Source organism: Entelurus aequoreus, linkage group LG22 (genome assembly GCF_033978785.1).
Source record: "Entelurus aequoreus isolate RoL-2023_Sb linkage group LG22, RoL_Eaeq_v1.1, whole genome shotgun sequence".
NCBI classification, from domain to species: Eukaryota; Metazoa; Chordata; class Actinopteri; order Syngnathiformes; family Syngnathidae; genus Entelurus; species Entelurus aequoreus.
This window is the reverse complement of record NC_084752.1, coordinates 40,437,368-40,459,604: the sequence shown is the minus strand read 5'-3', so window position 1 is coordinate 40,459,604 and position 22,237 is coordinate 40,437,368. Positions and strand designations below refer to the sequence as shown.

Here is a 22,237-nt window from a genome sequence, read left to right as displayed (position 1 = left end):
TTCATGTTTTTGTGTAATGATGACAACGTATGCTCGCACGGACGATTGACTAGTTGATGGTTTTCTTTTCAAATGTTCGTTCATAGCCGTTGTGCTGCTATGATAGGCCATTTCCGCTCGACACAGTGTGCATACAACAACATTATTAGGCCGTTTATTGAAATACTCCCACACTTTTGACCACTTTTGGCATGCTTTTCCCCCCTCGCTCGCACCGCTCGCATCGTCTTCTTTGATCGTCTGCTTTGCGCTTCGCCATGACGGTAGTGTGACGTCATTATGCGACGCGTCGACGCACAAAAACGGCGTCGACGTATTTACGTAACCGATGACGTCGACTACGTCGACGCGTCGTTTCAGCCTTAATGGAATCCAGATAGGTTGTTGTGTATGGAAAAAAACACAATATTTGGTTTAACAAAAGCTCACTTTTATTTTATAAGAAAACAATTAAATAGAATAAATAAATAAATATTGACTGGTACCCCCCTAAAAAAAAATAAAAAAAATATTGACTGTTGTTACCCAAAGTATATTAAGTGGGATTTTTCAGAAAAACAAATATATACAGTAACACAAAAACAACCTGTCTCTGTGATCATTATAGGTGTATAAATAATAATATAGTGTTAAATAAAATCAGTCCCTTGGGCACAAAACTGAAAATAATACAGCTCTCCAAAAAGTGCACTTCTGCTGCTATTGGAACATACTAACTACACACACTATGACACTAAGAACACCACAGTCATCAATAAAAAATTCTTCCCCCCTTACATGAGAGCGAAGCCTGGCAATAATTGCATATTGCCTGTCCTGCCCTCACCATACGTGTTGAGGTTATACAGCTTGGCAGACAGCTAACAAACAATCCAAAGCACATTCATCCATTTAGGCTCTTTATTGTTGTTGATTTTGCTTTGTATTTTCCTATCTTTACTTTTGTCTTGCACTGGACTGTTTTTTTGTTGTTGTTTTTTTAGCTGAAATACACATAATGACAAATGTATAAGCTATGTGATTCAATTAACATACTGGAATGTAATACACAATATGTAAATATTAGCTTCACACAAATATACAGTACTATCATCAAACAAATACTTCTGAGTGTTGAAACTATTTCGATGGTGGAAGCACACGACTGGCAGCCATTTTAAGTCCTCAAAACATCCATTGAAACAGTGCACAAAAATCGTTTTTCAATAAACATCTTAGTATCAAACTTAAACACTTTCCACCTTAATATTGAGTTACATAAATAAGTTAAAGGCCTACTGAAATGAATTTTTTTTTATTTAACCGGGGATAGCAGATCTATTCTATGTGTCATACTTGATCATTTCGCGATATTGCCATATTTTTACTGAAAGGATTTAGTATAGAACAACGACGATAAAGATCGCAACTTTTGGTATCTGATAAAAAAAAAGGCTTGCCCCTACCGGAAGTAGCGTGACGTAGTCAGTTGAACATATACGCAAAGTTCCCTATTGTTTACAATGATGGCCGCCAGAAGTGAGAGAGATTCGGACCGAGAAAGCGACGATTTCCCCATTAATTTGAGCGAGGATGAAAGATTTGTGGATGAGGAAAGTGCAAGTGAAGGACTAGTGGGGAGTGGAAGATGCTGTGAGAGGCGGGCGTGACCTGATATTCAGCTGGGAATGACTACAACAGTAAATAAACACAAGACATATATATACTCTATTAGCCACAACACAACCAGGCTTATATTTAATATGCCACAAATGAATCCCGCATAAAAACACCTGCGTGTTTGTTATGCTAGCTACTAGCTACTAGCTCGAGCTAGTTATAGCTCGAGCGGGTAATATGGACGGGATCCCGTATATATAACCCGCCAATACAATTCAAACACCTGCACAACACACACACTCACTCAGCCCAAACAACCGTTCACCTAACCCAAGGTTCATAAAGCTTGTATATTTAATCAAAGTTACGTACATGACACGCACGTACTGGCAAGCAATCAAATGTTTGGAAGCGCGCGGGTGGAACCTGGGGCCGTACTTATCAAGCTTCTTAGAGTGCCATTTTACACTTAAGTCCTGAGAATTTGCGAAATTTAGTCCTACTCTCAAACTTAAGAATAAAAGCTTTTCATCAACGTTCTTAAGTCTAAGAATCACTCCTACTCTCCACGATATTTAAGAGACCTTCAGAGGTGTCTTAAGTGGTTAGGAGTTGCCAGCAGGGGATGGCACTGAGGCGAGAGAGACGTGCGCCAACGTTCAGGGAACGGAACAATGTTTTTTTTTTTTTGATGACGAGCAGCTGATCAAACGGTGTCGTTTAGACAGAGCGGATATTATTTTTGTCACAGATTTAATACTTTTCGATTCCTTGTTGATTTCTGCATGTGTCTGCAGTGGGCCACCCACACCAGTTTCAAATTAGTTGCCTAATTAATGAATTGGAAAGAAAATGTTATGACAGTAGCGTATGTGTGTGGCCGTGAGGTGAGTGACGTCAGTGAGTGTGTGGGCGAGAGAAGAGAGGGAGCGGTAGCGTGAGTGCCGGCGGGGACTAGTTTGTTTTGTATTATTTTGTAGTTTATTGTCAAAATATACACTCCCATTGTCCACTTAAATATTTCCAAGATATTTCTTTATTCTTAGACAACGGATTCCCTTCCGTGATTGGTCATTTCTATGGACACAGAAATGACGTCACCTAAAATTGCGTTTACGGCACATAGTAATGTCGTAATTCAGCTCTGAGTGTGACACTTAAGATTCAGTCCTACACTTCGCTGAAAGTGTGAGTAAGACGCTTGACAACTAACTTTTAAGTGCAGCTTTCAGCCAAGAATTGATTTACTCTTAAGTCAACTCTTAGCAGACTTCTTAGGAGTAATTCTAAGAAGCTTGATAAGTACGGCCCCTGATATCCAGCTGGGAATGACTACAACAATAAATAAACACAAGACATATATATACTCTATTAGCCACAACACAACCAGGCTTATATTTAATATGCCACAAATTAATCCTAATGCTAGCTCCTAGCTACTAGCTACTAGCTCGAGCTAGTTATAGCAAGCGATCAAATGTTTGGAAGCGCAGCTGTGTACTCACGGTATCGCAACTGTGTATCCAAATCAAAGTCCTCCTGGTAAGAGTCTCTGTTGTCCGAGTTCTTCCATCTTGACTGCATCTTTCGGGAATGTAAACAAAGAAGCGCCGGCTGTGTACGTGTTGCTGCTGACTTCCCTCGCAAAATAGACACTTCGCACCGACAGCTTTCTTCTTTGCTTGCTCAGCTTCTTTCTCCATAATGCAATGAACAAATTGCAACATATTCACCAACACAGATGTCCAGAATACTGTGGAATAATGACATGAAAACAGAGCTATTTCGTATTGGCCTCAATGGTGTCCGAATACTTCCGTTTCAATGATTGACGTCACGCGCATACGTCAATCCTCAGAGGCGTTTCGAACCGGAAGTTTAGCGGGAAATTTAAAATTGCACTTTATAAGTTAACCCAGCCGTATTGGCATGTGTTGCAATGTTAAGATTTAATCATTGATATATAAACTATCAGACTGCGTGGTCGCTAGTAGTGGCTTTCAGTAGGCCTTTAAACAGTTTACTTACAGACTTATCTTTTCCAAGGCTTGTAAGAGCTAACACAACTTGTCTACTTCTCAATTGTCTCAAACCGGAAGTGCCCAAACTAGTGACGCGTAGTATTTTCATATCGCCACAAGGTGTCAGTAAGAGTCTACAATCAAATGGGCATAACATTGCAGGTCCCACAGGGCATTTCCTGTACGTGGGAAGGGATTTGAATAAAGAACCAACTCTTTTTCTTTACTATAGTGGCCTCGATAACGGGAACCGGTTCTCAAAAAGGGATTCGAGTCCATGGAATCGGTTGTTTTCTTATCGGACAACCGGGAGAACCGATTTCGAACATCATCCCTAATGCTAATATCAGAGCCGTTAGAAAATGAGCTATGAAAAAGGTCAGCGTTTTCCCCAGAAAAATCATTGCGGAGTTCTTAACTGTTGGAAGTGTGACTAAAACTGCATATTTCTTCAGTGTACGCAAAACTTAGCCTCTGTTAACGCCACTTGTGTCCCGTCTGACGTGTGTGTGTGTGCAGGTGATCGCTGTAGTGATGGACGCCTTCACCGACGTGGACATATTCCGAGACCTGCTGGACGCGGCCTACAGACGGAAAGTTCCGGTGTACATAATCATCGACATCGCTGCAGTGCCCTGCTTCCTCTCCATGTGCGGCAGAGCCGATATGCACCGCGGTCACCTAAAGGTACGTGCGGATAAACAAGATGGTGTTTTCATGGGCTCTCCTCTTCATGACTACCTTTTCCACTGTGATACAATCTAAAACAGGCCTGGGCAATTATTTTGACTCGGGGGGCCAAATGTAGAGGGACAAAATGTGTCCGGGGGCCGGTATATGTATCTTTAGGAACACTAACCTTAAACCTCACAATAATGTCTGATTGAATGCTAAAAACTTTATGACAGACCGCCTTTAAAAAACGGAACAGAATTTTAATTTTTTTTTTACTGAATGAGACACCAGGCAGCACGGTGGTACAGGGGTTAGTGCATGTGCCTCACAATACGAAGGTCCTGAGTTCAATCCCGGGTTCGGGATCTTTCTGTGTGGAGTTAGCATGTCCTCCCAGTGACTGCGTGGGTTCCCTCCAGGTACTCCGGCTTCCTCCCACCTCCAAAGACATGCACCTGGGGATAGGCCCCTCCCACCTCCAAAGACATGCACCTGGGGATAGGCCCCTCCCACCTCCGAATACATGCACCTGGGGATAGGCCCCTCCCACCTCCGAATACATGTACCTGGGGATAGGCCCCTCCCACCTCCGAATACATGCACCTGGGGATAGGCCCCTCCCACCTCCAAATACATGTACCTGGGGATAGGCCCCTCCCACCTCCGAATACATGCACCTGGGGATAGGTTGATTGGCAACCCTAAAAATGGTCCCTAGTGTGTGAATGTTTATCTGTCTATCTGTGTTGGCCCTGTGATGAGGTGGCGACTTGTCCTGGGTGTAAAACGCCTTCCGCCCGAATGCAGCTGAGATAGGCTCCAGCACCCCCCGCGACCCCAAAAGGGATGGACTAATGCTAAAAACATTATGACAGACCACCTTTAAAAATTAATTTTTTTTACTGAATGAGACACCAAGAATGTACATGAAAATAAAGAATATTAACTATGAAGGATAAAACACTGAATATTGACAACATATGAACGTCACACCCCCTCTCCATCCACATATTTTACAATCAAGCGAAACGCAACAAAAATGCAACAAACTCAGCGAAATATGAACGCGAAGGGTAAAAATTCATTCTCTAGCGGGGGACTTTTCACATGATGCTACAAATTAGCAGTGGTGCTACTTTTTGTAGCAACGCTTTTGCTGCACTCTTGACATATTACGGTTGCCTGTTCAACATCTTCCCGCTTGAAGCCCAACCAGACGATGGACCCCGTGCTGTTTTTCTGGGGAATTAATTCTTCTTCCTTCATTTGTGTCAGAATAATTGTATGTAAGTTATCACAAAACTTTGTGTATCAATGAGTTCCCGGCGAGAGGACAAAAAGCTGTCTTTGATCTTACCAATCAAAAGGCTTGTAAAACTCCATTGTGTAGGATGGGGAGCGACATTAAGGGGGGGGTTTCTTTGATGTATTGTAATCCACAGGAAGATTTTGTCTTGACCCGAGATCTACAAAGCGGAGAGGAGATCCATAGTGGATCTAACATAATAGTGTGAGAGTCCAGTCCATAGTGGATCTAACATAATAGTGAGAGTTCAGTCCATAGTGGATTTAACATAATAGTGAGAGTCCAGTCCATAGTGGATCTAATATAATAGTGTGAGTTCAGTCTATAGTGGATCTAACATAATAGTGTGAGAGTCCAGTCCATAGTGGATCTAACATCATAGTGAGAGTCCAGTCCATAGTGGATCTAACATAATAGTGTGAGAGTCCAGTCCATAGTGGATCTAACATAATAGTGAGAGTCCAGTCCATAGTGGATCTAACATAATAGTGAGAGTCCAGTCCATAGTGGATCTAACATAATAGTGTAAGAGTCCAGTCCATAGTGGATCTAACATAATAGTGTGAGAGTCCAGTCCATAGTGGATCTAGCATAATAGTGTGAGTCCAGTCCATAGTGGATCTAACATAATAGTGTGAGAGTCCAGTCCATAGTGGATCTAACATAATAGTGAGAGTCCAGTCCATAGTGGATCTAACATAATAGTGTGAGAGTCCAGTCCATAGTGGATCTAACATAATAGTGAGAGTCCAGTCCATAGTGGATCTAACATAATAGTGAGAGTCCAGTCCATAGTGGATCTAACATAATAGTGTGAGAGTCCAGTCCATAGTGGATCTAACATAATAGTGTGAGAGTTCAGTCCATAGTGGATCTAACATAATAGTGTGAGTTCAGTCCATAGTGGATCTAACATAATAGTGTGAGAGTCCAGTCCATAGTGGATCTAACATAATAGTGTGAGAGTCCAGTCCATAGTGGATCTAACATAATAGTGTGAGTCCAGTCCATAGTGGATCTAACATAATAGTGTGAGAGTCCAGTCCATAGTGGATCTAACATAATAGTGTGAGAGTCCAGTCCATAGTGGATCTAACATAATAGTGAGAGAGTCCAGTCCATAGTGGATCTAACATAATAGTGTGAGTCCAGTCCATAGTGGATCTAACATAATAGTGTGAGAGTCCAGTCCATAGTGGATCTAATATAATAGTGTGAGTTCAGTCTATAGTGGATCTAACATAATAGTGTGAGAGTCCAGTCCATAGTGGATCTAACATAATAGTGTGAGAGTCCAGTCCATAGTGGATCTAACATAATAGTGAGAGTCCAGTCCATAGTGGATCTAACATAATAGTGAAAGTCCAGTCCATAGTGGATCTAACATAATAGTGTGAGAGTCCAGTCCATAGTGGATCTAACATAATAGTGTGAGAGTCCAGTCCATAGTGGATCTAGCATAATAGTGTGAGTCCAGTCCATAGTGGATCTAACATAATAGTGTGAGAGTCCAGTCCATAGTGGATCTAACATAATAGTGAGAGTCCAGTCCATAGTGGATCTAACATAATAGTGTGAGAGTCCAGTCCATAGTGGATCTAACATAATAGTGAGAGTCCAGTCCATAGTGGATCTAACATAATAGTGAGAGTCCAGTCCATAGTGGATCTAACATAATAGTGTGAGAGTCCAGTCCATAGTGGATCTAACATAATAGTGTGAGAGTTCAGTCCATAGTGGATCTAACATAATAGTGAAGTGAAGTGAAGTGAATTACATTTATATAGCGCTTTTTCTCAAGTGACTCAAAGCGCTTTACATAGTGAAACCCAATATCTAAGTTACATTCAAACCAGTGTGGGTGGCACTGGGAGCAGGTGGGTAAAGTGTCTTGCCCAAGGACACAACGGCAGTGACTAGGATGGCGGAAGCGGGGATCGAACCTGCAACCCTCAAGTTGCTGGCACGGCCGCTCTACCAACCGAGCTATACCGCGTGATATATAGTGTGAGTTCAGTCCATAGTGGATCTAACATAATAGTGTGAGAGTCCAGTCCATAGTGGATCTAACATAATAGTGTGAGAGTCCAGTCCATAGTGGATCTAACATAATAGTGTGAGAGTCCAGTCCATAGTGGATCTAACATAATAGTGTGAGAGTCCAGTCCATAGTGGATCTAACATAATAGTGTGAGTCCAGTCCATAGTGGATCTAACATAATAGTGTGAGTCCAGTCCATAGTGGATCTAACATAATAGTGTGAGAGTCCAGTCCATAGTGGATCTAACATAATAGTGTGAGAGTCCAGTCCATAGTGGATCTAACATAATAGTGAGAGAGTCCAGTCCATAGTGGATCTAACATAATAGTGTGAGTCCAGTCCATAGTGGATCTAACATAATAGTGTGAGAGTCCAGTCCATAGTGGATCTAACATAATAGTGTGAGAGTCCAGTCCATAGTGGATCTAACATAATAGTGTGAGAGTCCAGTCCATAGTGGATCTAACATACCGTAATTTCCGGACTATAAGCCGCTACTTTTTCCCCTCGTTCTGGTCCCTGCGGCTTATACAAGGGTGCGGCTTATATACAACCTGTTCTTCTCCGGCACCGACGAAGAGGATTTCGGTGGTTTTAGTACACAGGAGGAAGACGATGACACAATGATTAAAGACTGACTTTTCATATACCGGTAGGCTGGTTATTTTGATAACGTACAGGCGAGCACTTTGTATTACTTTGCATCGTTGTATTATTTGTACTCTCCACGAATGCTGTTCGCCATGTCAAAGATGTGAAACTTTGATTGAATGATTGAAAGATTTATTGTTAATAAATGGGACGCTTTGCGTTCCCAAACAGTCATCTCTGTCCTGACATTCCCCTCCGTGGTAGCAGGAACCCCTATATACTACGGTAATTACACATCAAAACCCTGCGGCTTATAGTCGGGTGCGGCTTATATATGGAGCAATCTGTATTTTCCCCTAAATTTAGCTGGTGCGGCTTATAGTCAGGTGCGGCTTATAGTCCGGAAATTACGGTAATAGTGTGAGAGTCCAGTCCATAGTGGATCTAACGTAATAGTGTGAGAGTCCAGTCCATAGTGGATCTAACATAATAGTGTGAGAGTCCAGTCCATAGTGGATCTAACATAATAGTGTGAGAGTCCAGTCCATAGTGGATATAACACAATAGTGTGAGAGTCCAGTCCATAGTGGATCTAACATAATAGTGTGAGAGTCCAGTCCATAGTGGATCTAACATAATAGTGTGAGAGTCCAGTCCATAGTGGATATAACATAATAGTGTGAGAGTCCAGTCAAATGAAGGCCCCCGGGCCTTAATTTGCCCAGGTCTGATATAAAATGTCGGCGAGCCGCAGACATGATTGTGTGATACAGGTCTCCACTTGAAGGCACTGATAACGTGCAGGCAGAAGCTCGTCCGTCGCTATAGGCTGAGTTCCTTTGTGATTCACTGCCTCTCCAAGCCAAACTGGTCCGGGCGGTAACAGAAAACACTTAAAGACTTCTGCAAATATCGTACACATTCCCGGCCCCAGGCCATTGGAGCCAACAGTGTACACGCACTCCCTCACACCTGCTCTCTTTTCATCTCTATTCTGCCATTATTATCGCTCTTTTACAACCTCGGTCACCATTTATAACCTCTGCAACAATTTCCCCCCTGAATCTCTGGAGGTAACTTAACGTAGAGCGTCATACCACACCCTTTTATCGCAGGGCGTGTCACCCACACACAAATGTTACACGTCGAGTGCATGGATAACCTGAGGCTGTAAACCAGACCTGGGCAAATTAACCCTTGTGTAATGTTCATATTGTTGTTACTCAGCCAGCGTTTGTGGGTCTGATGGACCCCGTTGCATTTTGTGGCTTTTAATGCCTCACAATGCAACACTTTTATGTTCAAATACTGAACAGATGTTTATTGGGATAAGGTAAACATCTGTTCAGTATTTGAACATAAAAGTGTTTGATTGTGAGGCATTAAAAGCCACAAAATGCAACGGGTCCATCAGACCCACAAACGCTGGCTGAGTAACAACAATATGAACGTTGCGAACGGAAAATTTCCCTGCCAGTTTCTGCATCCCACAGGGATTCTTCTTTTGTGTCTCTGCACTCTCAGTTCCCACACAAGCTTGCAACTAGGGCTGCAACAACTAATCGATTAAATCGATTAAAATCGATTATTAAAATAGTTGCCGATTAATTTAGTCATCGTTGGATCTATGCTATGCGCATGCGCAGAGTTTTTTTTTTTTTTTTAAATAAAAAATTATTTATTTAAAAAAAATAAAAAAAATGTTAATAAACCTTTATTTATAAACTGCAACATTTACAAACAGCTGATAAACAATCAAAATAAGTATGGTGCCAGTATGCTGTTTTTTTTCAATAAAATACTGGATAGGATAGAAATGTAGTTTGTCTCTTTTATCCGATTATTAATCGATCAATCAAAGTAATAATCGACAGATTAATCGATTTTCAAATTAATCGTTAGTTGCCGCCCTAGTTGCAACATTGCTTGTCAACACTGTCTGCTCTCATTTTCTCGCACATTTGACCCTCTGAAGTTCTGTGTACCTACACTCTGTCCTCCTCCTGTGTAGGCCTGCTGTGTGTGTGTGTGTGTGTGTGTGTGTGTGTGTGTGTGTGTGTGTGTGTGTGTGTGTGTGTGTGTGTGTGTGTGTGTGTGTGTGTGTGTGTGTGTGTGTGTGGTACACAGAACATCAATTAGGCCCGGGTCCAGTGGACCTGGACATTTTTTTAATAAACCTTTATTTATAAACTGCAACATTTACAAACAGCTGAGAAACAATCAAAATAAGTATGGTGCCAGTATGCTGTTTTTTTTCAATAAAATACTGGATAGGATAGAAATGTAGTTTGTCTCTTTTATCCGATTATTAATCGATTAATCGAAGTAATAATCAACAGATTAATCGATTATCAAATGAATCGTTAGTTGCGGCCCTAGTTGCAACATTGTTTGTCAACACTGTCTGCTCTCATTTTCTCGCACATTCGACCCTCTGATGTTCTGTGTACCTACACTCTGTCCTCCTCCTGTCTAGGCCTGCTGTGTGTGTGTGTGTGTGTGTGTGTGTTTGTGTGCATGTGTGTGTGTGTGTGTGTGTGTGTGGTACACAGAACATCAATTAGGCCCGGGTCCAGTGGACCTGGACATTTTTTTAATAAACCTTTATTTATAAACTGCAACATTTACAAACAGCTGAGAAACAATAATCAAAATAAGTATGGTGCCAGTTTGCTGTTTTTTTTCAATAAAATACTGGATAGGATAGAAATGTAGTTTGTCTCTTTTATCCGATTATTAATCGATTAATCGAAGTAATAATCGACAGATTAATCGATTATCAAATGAATCATTAGTTGCAGCCCTAGTTGCAACATTGTTTGTCAACACTGTCTGCTCTCATTTTCTCGCACATTTGACCCTCTGATGTTCTGTGTACCTACACTCTGTCCTCCTCCTGTCTAGGCCTGCTGTGTGTGTGTGTGTGTGTGTGTGTGTGTGTGTGTGTGTGTGTGTGTGTGTGTGTGTGTGTGTGTGTGTGTGTGTGTGTGTGTGTGTGTGTGTGGTACACAGAACATCAATTAGGCCCGGGTCCAGTGGACCTGGACATCTTATATGTCATAGAAATGTGTAGGGGGGGTATGATGTGTGGTCATTAAATATGTATTCTGACATATGTTCTCCACAGAAAGTGAACCAAAGTCAGTGAGTCTCAGTTTGAAAAATTAAATAATTGTATAATTTTTCTTTTAATAAAAAATGAAAACAGGTCCCACAGACCCGAACACCACACCTGCTGCCCGTTGAGCTTTTCAATCTGGCCCGCCGGACATTCCCGAATAATTGTTTCAGATCTTTAAGATGTAAAGTGTAGCTGCCATTGTGATGTGCACTCATGTTTTCTAATGCCCGGAAGTCTTCAACTATACTAAGTATTTCAATGCTTGGAATCTGCGCTTTTGCATGATATACTAGTTACTATGGTCATCTAATTAGTGAAGTGAATTATATTTATATAGCGCTTTTCTCTAGTGACTCAAAGCGCTTTTACATAGTGAAACCCAATATCTAAGTTACATTTAAAGCAGTGTGGGTGGCAGGTGGGTGAAGTGGACTAGGATGGCGGAAGCGGGGATCGAACCTGGAACCCTCAAGTTGCTGGCACGGCCACTCTACCAACCGAGCTAGGCCGCCCCAATTGATTACTATGGTAATCTAATTAGTTAGAATGGTAATCTAATTAGTTACTATGGTAATCTAAGTCCCGAGGCACCAAGCAGTGTGGGTGGGGAGTGTTTCCACAGAGTGTCAGCCTCAGACGCGGAAGGAGATTTTTACAACAAAGTTCAAAAGCTGAGTGATGTATCAGATGTATCAGATTGTAGGTGTTTTGTTTTTACACCCTTTGCGTTCATATTTCGCTGTTTTTGTTGCATTTTTGTTGCGTTTCGCTTGACTGTAAAATATGTGGATGGATGTCAATATTCAGTGTTTTATCGTTCGTAGTTAATATTGTAAATCCCACATTCTTTATTTTCATGTACATTTTGGGTGTCTCATTCAGTAAAAAAAAAACGTAAAATTCCATTGTGTTTTTAAGACGGTCTGTCATAACGTTTTTAGCATTCAATCAGACATTTTTTGTGAGGTTTTGTATTAGTGTTCCCAAAAATAGATATACCAGCTCCCAGACACATTTTCTTCTCTAAATTTGGCCCCCGAGTCAAGATAATTGTGCAGGCCTGCTGTAAACACAACACACACGTCACCAGAGTCTACTGAGCATTGGCAACACAAAAAGTCATTATCTCTGTGGCATCACCGCCCTCGTTCCTGGCCTTTTGTTGGCCCAGCACTTGTTTGTCTCGTTAATAAAATGTCTTTTGTTTTGGCTGTTTGTAGAATCTCCGCGTGCGCTGCTGTGGAGGTGTGGAGTTCTTCACAAGGTCGGCGCATAAAGTCTGTGGCTCCCTGAGTCAGAAGTTTGTCCTGATCGATGGAGACAGAGCCATCTCCGGTTCATACAGGTGAGGTGCACCACATCCTCTATGGAACGCCCCAAGAGTTGTACAACAAAACTTGTAGTTAAAGGGGAACTACACTTTTTTAAAAAAAATGTTACCTATGGTTCACAATCATTATGAAAGACATAACGACGGATGTATTTTTTTAATGTATTCTAACTCGTAAATAAAAGTCTGCTTACAACGGAGCAAATGGGAGGTCCTCTATTCCGCCCATAAAACCTAATAAATAACGCCAACGATACTCCATTTACATTTCATGACTTGAATATTAACCAAGTATTAGTGATAGTGTTATTATAAGCACTTACTCTTATAATAAAAATGACATTTAAAAACATTTCACCAGATCACAGACACGCTGACACACGAGGTCACTACACTAGCAGCTGGCCGACTGGCAGCACTGTGGAATGGCACAATAGACTGGACTAGACCCAGCAGGCCCCAACCAAGATGGGCATCCAGAAGGGGTGGACAGTGGGACCCCGGAGTCATATTTTTGGTTCATTTAATAGTTAAAACAAATGTACATTATTGCAATCAGTTGATAAAACATTGTCCTTTACAATTATAAAAGCTTTTTACAAAAATCTACTACTCTGCTTGCATGTCAGCAGACTGGGGTAGATCCTGCTAAAATCTATGTATTCCATGAATAGACAATCCTTTTCAATCGGGAAAAAATATTTTTTGAATCGAGAATCGTGTTGAATTGAAAAAAAAAATCGATTTTGAATCGAATCGTGACCCCAAGAATCGATATTGAATGGAATCGTGGAACACCCAAAGATTCACAGCCCTTATATATATATATATATATACATATACATATATATATATATATATATATATATATATATATATATATATATATATATATATATATATATATATATATATATATATATATATATATATATATATATATATATATATATATATATATATATACACACACACACACACTAGGGCTGCAACAACTAATCGATTAAATCGATTAAAATCGATTATAAAAATAGTTGCCGATTAATTTAGTCATCGATTCGTTGGATCTATGCTATGCGCATGCGCAGAGGCTTTTAAAAAAAAAACTTTATTTATAAACTGCAACATGTACAAACAGCTGAGAAACAATAATCAAAATAAGTATGGTGCCAGTATGCTGTTTTTTTCAATAAAATACTGGAAAGGATAGAAATTAATCCGATTATTAATCAATTAATCGAAGTAATAATCGACAGATTAATCGATTATCAAATTAATCATTAGTTGCAGCCCTAACACACACACACACATAAACCAACAAATCCATACACAGGCAAGCACCCACTGTCCACTGAAAACCAGCCGATCCCCTCAACCCCTCCCCACCTTTCCAGCCGCGCACCCCCCTTCCCCCTATGGACAAGCCTGCACCCAGACGTCGGCACGACTCTATATTGACTTATATAGTAGGTCTCCTATTTGTCAAGATATTTACACAAAGTTTGGAATCTTGGCAGAGATATATTTTATGTTGTCATCTCTGTCGCGTTATTCAATTGAATGACGGATCATGAAACCGGTGGCGCTCCTTTAACCGGGTGTTGCAGACGGAGGCTTGTCGAGCAAGTGGAGCGCTGCAGCAGCGAGAATAAAAATAACAGGACCGGGAAGATACTAGGAAAGAATGTCAAAAGCGGGATTTCCCGGCAAAAAAAAAATATTTTGAAAGGTAAGCAGACCATCAGCGACCAGCACTGCAGGGGGGCTCAACAGACCGGAGAAGAATTCTCATAAGAACCCAAATAAATGCCCGGTCAGATATCAAACTATATTTGGGGAGAATTATTTTATTGATGATATTTCCAATAAAGATTGAGCTGCGAGCCGCACTTTTGGACAACTCTAACCCTCAATAAAAACAAAATGTATACTGAGGGATTTGTTAGTAGTTTTCAACTTAAATGTCTCCTCTTCAGCTCTTTTCTTTGTTCTGCACCAACCTGCTCTGAGACGTGAATAGAAAATGCTTGTACAATTTGTATGGAGTCATCGAGAGTATTTCATCAAAGTGAATTTACAAAGAAGTCCATTTTTGATCTGCTCTTCAGAATCGAACCACTATGGTCACCTTGTTTACGCCCACTCGCTGAGTTTCTTCAACCTTAGAAACAAAGATGTATTTATAGTCCCACTGGGGTTGACTTCAAGTCGGCAGTTTTGTCCAGTCGATGCTGAGCTGGCCTCGCAATCGTTATGAAAGACATGACGACGGATGTGTATTTTTTTATGCATTCTAACTCGTAAATAAACTGAAATAAAAGTCTGCTTACTGCAAAACCAATGGGAGGTCATTTATTCCACCCATAAAATCCAATAAATAACCATCCAAAAAGCGCCGACAATACTCCATTTACACTTCCTGACTTGAATATTAACAAGTATTAGTCATATTGTTATTATAAGTGCTTACGCAGACAAACTATTTATAGCGGCAATCACAAGCTTGACATCATCGAGTGGTAAGGTGCTTCCTCACTTCCTTGCTTGTAAAAGTTTTTTTATAGATCATAAATCATGCCTGTCATTTGGATGGTAGAAGGATGAGGACGTAATCTGACAAGTTGACAGCCAATTTAGACCTGGCAGGGGCGAGAGCGACACGCAAAGACGCTTGGTTCCACCCCCCGTTTCTTCGTGAGGTCATTCTTCATCCAAACGGGAATATAACAAAACTCTATCAGTCGGCGTCCTAATGACAGCTGACATTGTACAGTAGGTGATGTTAGTTGGCTCTCATGAAGTCTGCAGTGAGTAATAATCAGTGATGCTGTTGGAAAAAAGGGAATGCTGTGATTCTTTTTGAAATGAATGCTTAAAATGATCAAAATGATTATTTATATTATTATAAACGTGCCCATTACTACATTACATATATACTTACATCATGTATATAAAACCTTAATGGAGGCGTTTGTGTCATAAGGTGTAGCGCAGGAAACATGTAGGATAACAGGAGACAAAATAACAGGAAACAGGAGATAGGAAACAGGAAACCAATCATCAAGCCCTGACTGGAGGGCGAGGCAGGCATAAATAGCAGCCAGCTGACTGACAACAGGTGTGGCCAGGCTGCCAATCAAATAAACACTGACCAAGGAAACATAACAAGACGTGAATGTGACAGATTGTCACAGTTTGGATGTTTATTTAAGGGCTTTTATAGGCAGAATAGAGCGACTCCCATAGGCTCTATTCTAAGCGGACTTCTGATCGCATTTATTTACTATTTAGAATGCATTAAAATACACGTGTTCTTCTCTTACATAACGATTGTGAATGATAGGCAAAATTCCAAAAACAAAGTGCAGTTCCCTTTTAAAGGGGGCTTATGAAGTCTGAAAATGTACATTTTAGGGATGTGACGATAAACAGTATTAATGATACGCGGCGGTTAGTATTACCGTTTTAAATTAAAATAATAGCAAAACCATGATTGATAATTGAGCTTTGATAAATTCACGGACAAACAGGCTTAAATGGTAACATGAAAAGAAACTACATACCCCAATCTAAACTTGTATAAACACATTACTGTCTGAGCAACTAAGATATTCAATTGTGTACATTGCACCTACACGCTGTGCTGTGCAAAACCAACTTTACTTACCTATTAGTGCAGGGGTGGGCAAGTAATTTTTACCGGGGGCCGCATGAGCAACCCGAGCACTGCTGGAGGGCCACATCAACAATATTTCAATAAAATTTTGCTCGATATTATTTTTGATATGTACCGTAAGATAAATAATAATAATAATAATTATTAATAATAATAGTAATACTTCAACATAGTGTGTGTAACAGCATTCCATGACTAATATAAATGAATTAACATTAATAATAAATGACAGTAAAATAAGCACACGTATGACTGAGGAGTCATAGTGTAACTTTGTGTGGTGTTTGAGTTGTCCGACTTTTTGTGTGGCCATAAACGCACCAGTGGTTTAGTGCTATGCGTGTTGGTGACAGATGACAAGTTGGTTTTGGCCTGGTTTGTACGGCAGAAAATGACTAGTTTTTCCAGATAGAAGTGTTTTACTCATGTTTTTGGTGTGGTTATGGCCGAATATAAACAGTTTTGCTCAATAAAGTGATTGATATAATTCCTGTCCTCGAAGCATCTCGATAGACATTACAATAATTGAACGGTATTCAATTGAACGGTGTTGACGAACACCGTTAGGGCCGCTTGTTGTCACTGTCACTCAAAGTTGCATTGCAAAATTACACAGAATAAATATGTTTATTTTGTTTAGAATTCAGATGGGATTTGATTTGGTGCGCGGCATATATTTGCTGTGCGCAGAGGACGCTTGAGCAGTGCGCAATTGCGCAGGCACGCACCTTAGAGGGAACGTTGCTAGGCAGTCCATGTCTTGTTGAAAACACGCCATTCCTCATCAACTTTTCTTTTTTTAGCGTCTCGGGTGTAAACCGTGCATCACTTGTCGCTGTGCACCTTCACTCGCAGGTTACACACGGACACACGCCCATAAATAATACTTTTCAAAATAAAAGCAGCACAGTTGTATTGCGCGCACGACATAGATGTTTTTTCAACTTTATTTTGTAATTTGTGATTGCAGCTGTTCACATTCACTCACAACCACGCACGCGCATACGTCCACACGGAAGTGAAGTGAAGTGAAGTGAATTATATTTATATAGCGCTTTTCTCTAGTGACTCAAAGCGCTTTACATAGTGAAAACCCAATATCTAAGTTACATTTAAACCAGTGTGGGTGGCACTGGGAGCAGGTGGGTAAAGTGTCTTGCCCAAGGACACAACGGCAGTGACTAGGATGGCGGAAGCGGGGATCGAACCTGCAACCCTCAGGTTGATGGCACGGCCACTCTACCAACCGAGCTATACCGCCCCGGAAGTAATACAAATAACGATTTTCAGAACAAAAGCAGCACCGTTGTATTGCACACTCGACATAGATACTTTTTAAAATTTATTTTGTCATTTATAATTGGGATCCGCATAAGTACCGAAAATGTGGACTCAAACCATGGAGGCATGGTGGAGATATTTATAAGACAATCTTGCCTTCTTTCATACTTCCTCCAAACCAACCGTTTGGAATTCGCCCAATTTGTGACGTTTTCCCCACATTTGATGTCAGCAGATATCTCCATATATGGTAGACGTTTACCTAAATGCTTTGCGCAAGTGCACTATTGTAGTCCGCGCTGTAGTCATTAAGCTCCTTCTATTTCCCTATCCTCTTGTTGTGGGGCAGACTGGCTCGCACATGCACATGCATCCTCCGCTGTTGCCATTCTGTGATACAAAGTAGTGTATAGTTCGAACTCATGTCTGACTCAGTAGACTCGCTATGGAAGCGCTAAGAACCGCAACATGGACCATGGGGAGAAAATGCTGTTAAAGTGGAGCATGTAAATAAGACGGTCTGAAAGCGGCTTGAAGATGGTCTGTAAAATATCATCTATGCAACATTTTTGATTTAAGAACCATTTCATGTTCTGTAGAGCAGTGTTTTTCAACCACTGTGCCGCGGCACACTAGTGTGCCATGAGATTTTGTCTGGTGTGCTTATGTAATTTCACCTAATTGGGTTCAAAATATTTTTTGCAAACCAGTAATTATAATCCGTAAATGTGCAGTTGTTGAGTGTATGTGCTGTCGAGAGCTCGGCAGAGTAACCGTGTAATATTATTCCATACCAGTAGGTGGCAGCAGGTAGCTAATTGCTTTGTAGATGTCGGGAACGACGACAATGGTTTGCAGGTAAAAAGGTGTTTTATGCTTAAACCAAAAATAAACTAAAGGCGAGTGCCGCTAAGAAAAGGCATTGAAGCTTAGGGAAGGTTATGCAAAACTAAAACTGAACTGACTGCAAAGTAAACAAAAACAGAATGCTGGACGACAGCAAAGACTTACAGCGTGTGGAGCAGACGGCGTCCACAAAGTACATCCGTAAATGACATGACAATCAACACCAAAATTGGAGCTTCAAGACAAGAACTAAAACACTACACACAGGAAAACACCAAAAAACTCCAAATATGTCACGGTGTGATGTGACAGTACACCTACTTTGAGACAAGAGCTATAGTGACGCATGCTTGGTTATGGTTGGAATTCATATCAAACATTTGCGAGAACGACTTTTTCCTGTCAATATCGGCTGCTGAGTTTCATTTTTTAATGTTTTCTGCTGGTGGGGTGCCTCAGAATTCGTTCAATGGAAAAAAATGTGCCTCGGCTCAGAAAAGGTTGAAAAACACTGCTGTAGACCACAAAGAAGTGTTTTAAATGGAGAAAAAAATCATAAATGACCCTTTTAAGACAGCGACCGATATATATGCTCGGGGGAATATGACAGAGGTGTTTTTAAGGTGCATTCAAGAACCGCTGAACAGAGTAGGACGCCACAACATGCAAAACATGCAAAATCGTGGGCTTTCTAACAGTGGCTCTATTTGTTTTAGTTCTTTAAAAAGGATCAAAAGATCTCTTTGTATAAGTACTTTTTGAGTACAGTCTGTCACGGTCTGGTGAGCGTTTCTCGCAGCGTGACTCCAAGGATGCAGAGAAAGGCAGCCGCAATTCCGGTAAAACTAAGTTGAATTGCAACAGGGAGCAGGGAAGAAACCCTGGCACGCCAAGCAGAATATCAAGTCCAATGATCCAGGGCAGGCTGGCTTCTAGAGAAGCCTGATTGGCAACAGGTAACAGGTGTGTCTGGAGTGCCATTCAGAGACAGGTAGCGCTCAGGACAGAAACCCAAGTGCAAAATGTCATTTAAAACATTTGTTGGCATGTACAACACTTAAAACCTTTAGCATATCAGTGTGTGGAATTAAATGATGGAATGAATTGTGCAAAGAGATCCTACTGTGTACTTAAGCAGTTTAAGAGGCCGTTCAAACTACAAGTGGTCACAAAGTACAAAGACGAACTTATTGAAAATAATCTCATTAAGTGAATCATAACTGACTTGTTTTTACAATGCATTGATGTAAATTGTGTACAAAGTGAAAACAGGAAGTGAACAGACGTGTTAGTAATTGCTATGATGTGAAAAAGGGAGAGGATTGGATAAGCTTGGCTTCTTCCTGCACCTTTTTGGACATGTTGTAAAGAAACATATGTGATGTATCATATTGATACTATATACATTGTACAATATACACACTGCAAGTATATATATAATGTAGTAACAGACACCTTCATAACAATATGTAATATGTACAATATACACACTGCAAGTATATATATAATGTAGTAACAGACACCTTCATAACAATATGTAATATGTACAATATACACACTGCAAGTATATATATAATGTAGTAACAGACACCTTCATAACAATATGTAATATGTACAATATACACACTGCAAGTATACATATAATGTAGTAACAGACACCTTCATAACAATATGTAATATGTACAATATACACACTGCAAGTATATATATCATGTAGTAACAGACACCTTCATAACAATATGTAATATGTACAATATACACACTGCAAGTATATATATCATGTAGTAACAGACACCTTCATAACAATATGTAATATGTACAATATACACACTGCAAGTATATATATAATGTAGTAACAGACACCTTCATAACTATATGTAATATGTACAATATACACACTGCAAGTATATATATAATGTAGTAACAGACACCTTCATAACAATATGTAATAAGTACAATATACACACTTCAAGTATATATATAATGTAGTAACAGACACTTTCATAACAATATGTAATAAGTACAATATACACACTTCAAGTATATATATAATGTAGTAACAGACACCTTCATAACAATATGTAATAGGTACAATATACACACTGCAAGTATATATATAATGTAGTAACAGACACCTTCATAACAATATGTAATATGTACAATATACACACTGCAAGTATATATATAATGTAGTAACAGACACCTTCATAACAATATGTAATATGTACAATATACACACTGCAAGTATATATATAATGTAGTAGGCTGCTGCATTACTAATGATTCATGTAACTATAGCTGAAAAAATAGTACAATAGCAATAGGAGAGACTATTCATCCCTGAACACCATGGAGTTCATGTAGGCTTAATGATGCACTTACATTATTATATCAACTATCAGAGACAGAAACTCTTCATTTAACATAATGTCCTTTTTTGCTGCTTCAACACAGCTCAATCAACACAGAAAAAGGTAAAAGTTAGGGATGTCCGATAATGGCTTTTTGCCGATATCCGATATTCCGATATTGTCCAACTCTTTAATTACCGATACCGATATCAACCGATATATGCAGTCGTGGAATTAACACATTATTATGCCTAATTTGGACAACCAGGTATGGTGAAGATAAGGTACTTTTTTTTAAAATTAGTAAAATAAGATAAATAAATCAAAAACATTTTCTTGAATAAAAAAGAAAGTACAACAATATAAAAACAGTTACATAGAAACTAGTAATGAATGAAAATGAGTAAAATTAACTGTTAAAGGTTAGTACTATTAGTGGAGCAGCAGCACGCACAATCATGTGTGCTTACGGCAGAGGTGGGACCAAGTCATTGCTTTGCAAGTCACAAGTAAGTCTCAAGTCTTTGCCCTCAAGTCTCGAGTCAAGTCCCGAGTCAAGACAGGCAAGTCCCGAGTCAAGTCCAAAGTCAAGACTAGAAAGTCTCAAGTCAAGTCCCAAGTCCTGCATTTTGAGTTTCGAGTCCTTTCAAGTCCTTTTAACCACAGACGAATATTTTTACACAGATTGTGTATGCTTTTAAAACGCTGTATTTATTTATTAAAACAAGTGCATTCGAAATTGCAGGAAAAAAAATGGTGCTGACATTGCAATTCATAATAGCACTATTAACCAGTCATTTTAATAGTTTAAACAATTTTAAACATTTAACTCATTCCTTTACAGAATAAACCCATTTGCAAAAACAAACATTAACATACTATTGGTTGTATTTTATGAAAATAACATTACCACAAAGTTGAGAAGGAGCAAAGATCTTCAATATTTGTATGTGAGAATCACAAATAAATCTTCCGGGGGAGGATGACGCCCCTACAGGGGTTTGGTTTACAAACTTTCAGCCCCACCTAAAACAAAATTTACCAGCCGCCACTGATTATGATGCATTCTCATTTTAGGCAAAATATAAGACAATAATTTCTTAACAGTATAATTGTAACCAGGAATAAGTCTTCAAGTAACAATATTCAAATACTAACATTGTTGGGTAAGACAGCATTTGGTTTTATTCTGAATCCAGTGAAACAAATTGGTGGTTTTAGCTGATATAAAGACTTTCAGGTGTTTATATATGTTTAAGTATTTGGCAGACGCTTTTATCCAAAGCGACATACATAAAAAATAGATATAAAACAATCACTGTAAACATTATCATTTAAGGGAAGAATGTAATACAAAATATCAATACAAAGTGTCAAGACAGAAAAAACTCTCTGCTG

At 39.7% G+C, this 22,237-nt stretch overlaps 2 protein-coding genes across 4 annotated transcripts in view; one reads left to right on the top strand and one right to left on the bottom strand.

The window, feature by feature from the left end:
- slc5a10 (solute carrier family 5 member 10) overlaps window positions 1–22,237 on the bottom strand; it is a 99,052-nt gene that overhangs the window by 51,924 nt on the left and 24,891 nt on the right. The gene's annotated exons all lie outside the window — the stretch shown is intronic.
- Window positions 1–22,237, top strand: part of fam83gb (family with sequence similarity 83 member Gb) — a 44,365-nt gene that overhangs the window by 12,584 nt on the left and 9,544 nt on the right. Inside the window, exons 2-3 of the mRNA XM_062033237.1 lie at window positions 4,140–4,307; window positions 12,576–12,700. Coding sequence (XP_061889221.1) covers window positions 4,140–4,307; window positions 12,576–12,700 — 293 coding nt within the window. The remainder of the gene's footprint in view (window positions 1–4,139; window positions 4,308–12,575; window positions 12,701–22,237) is intronic.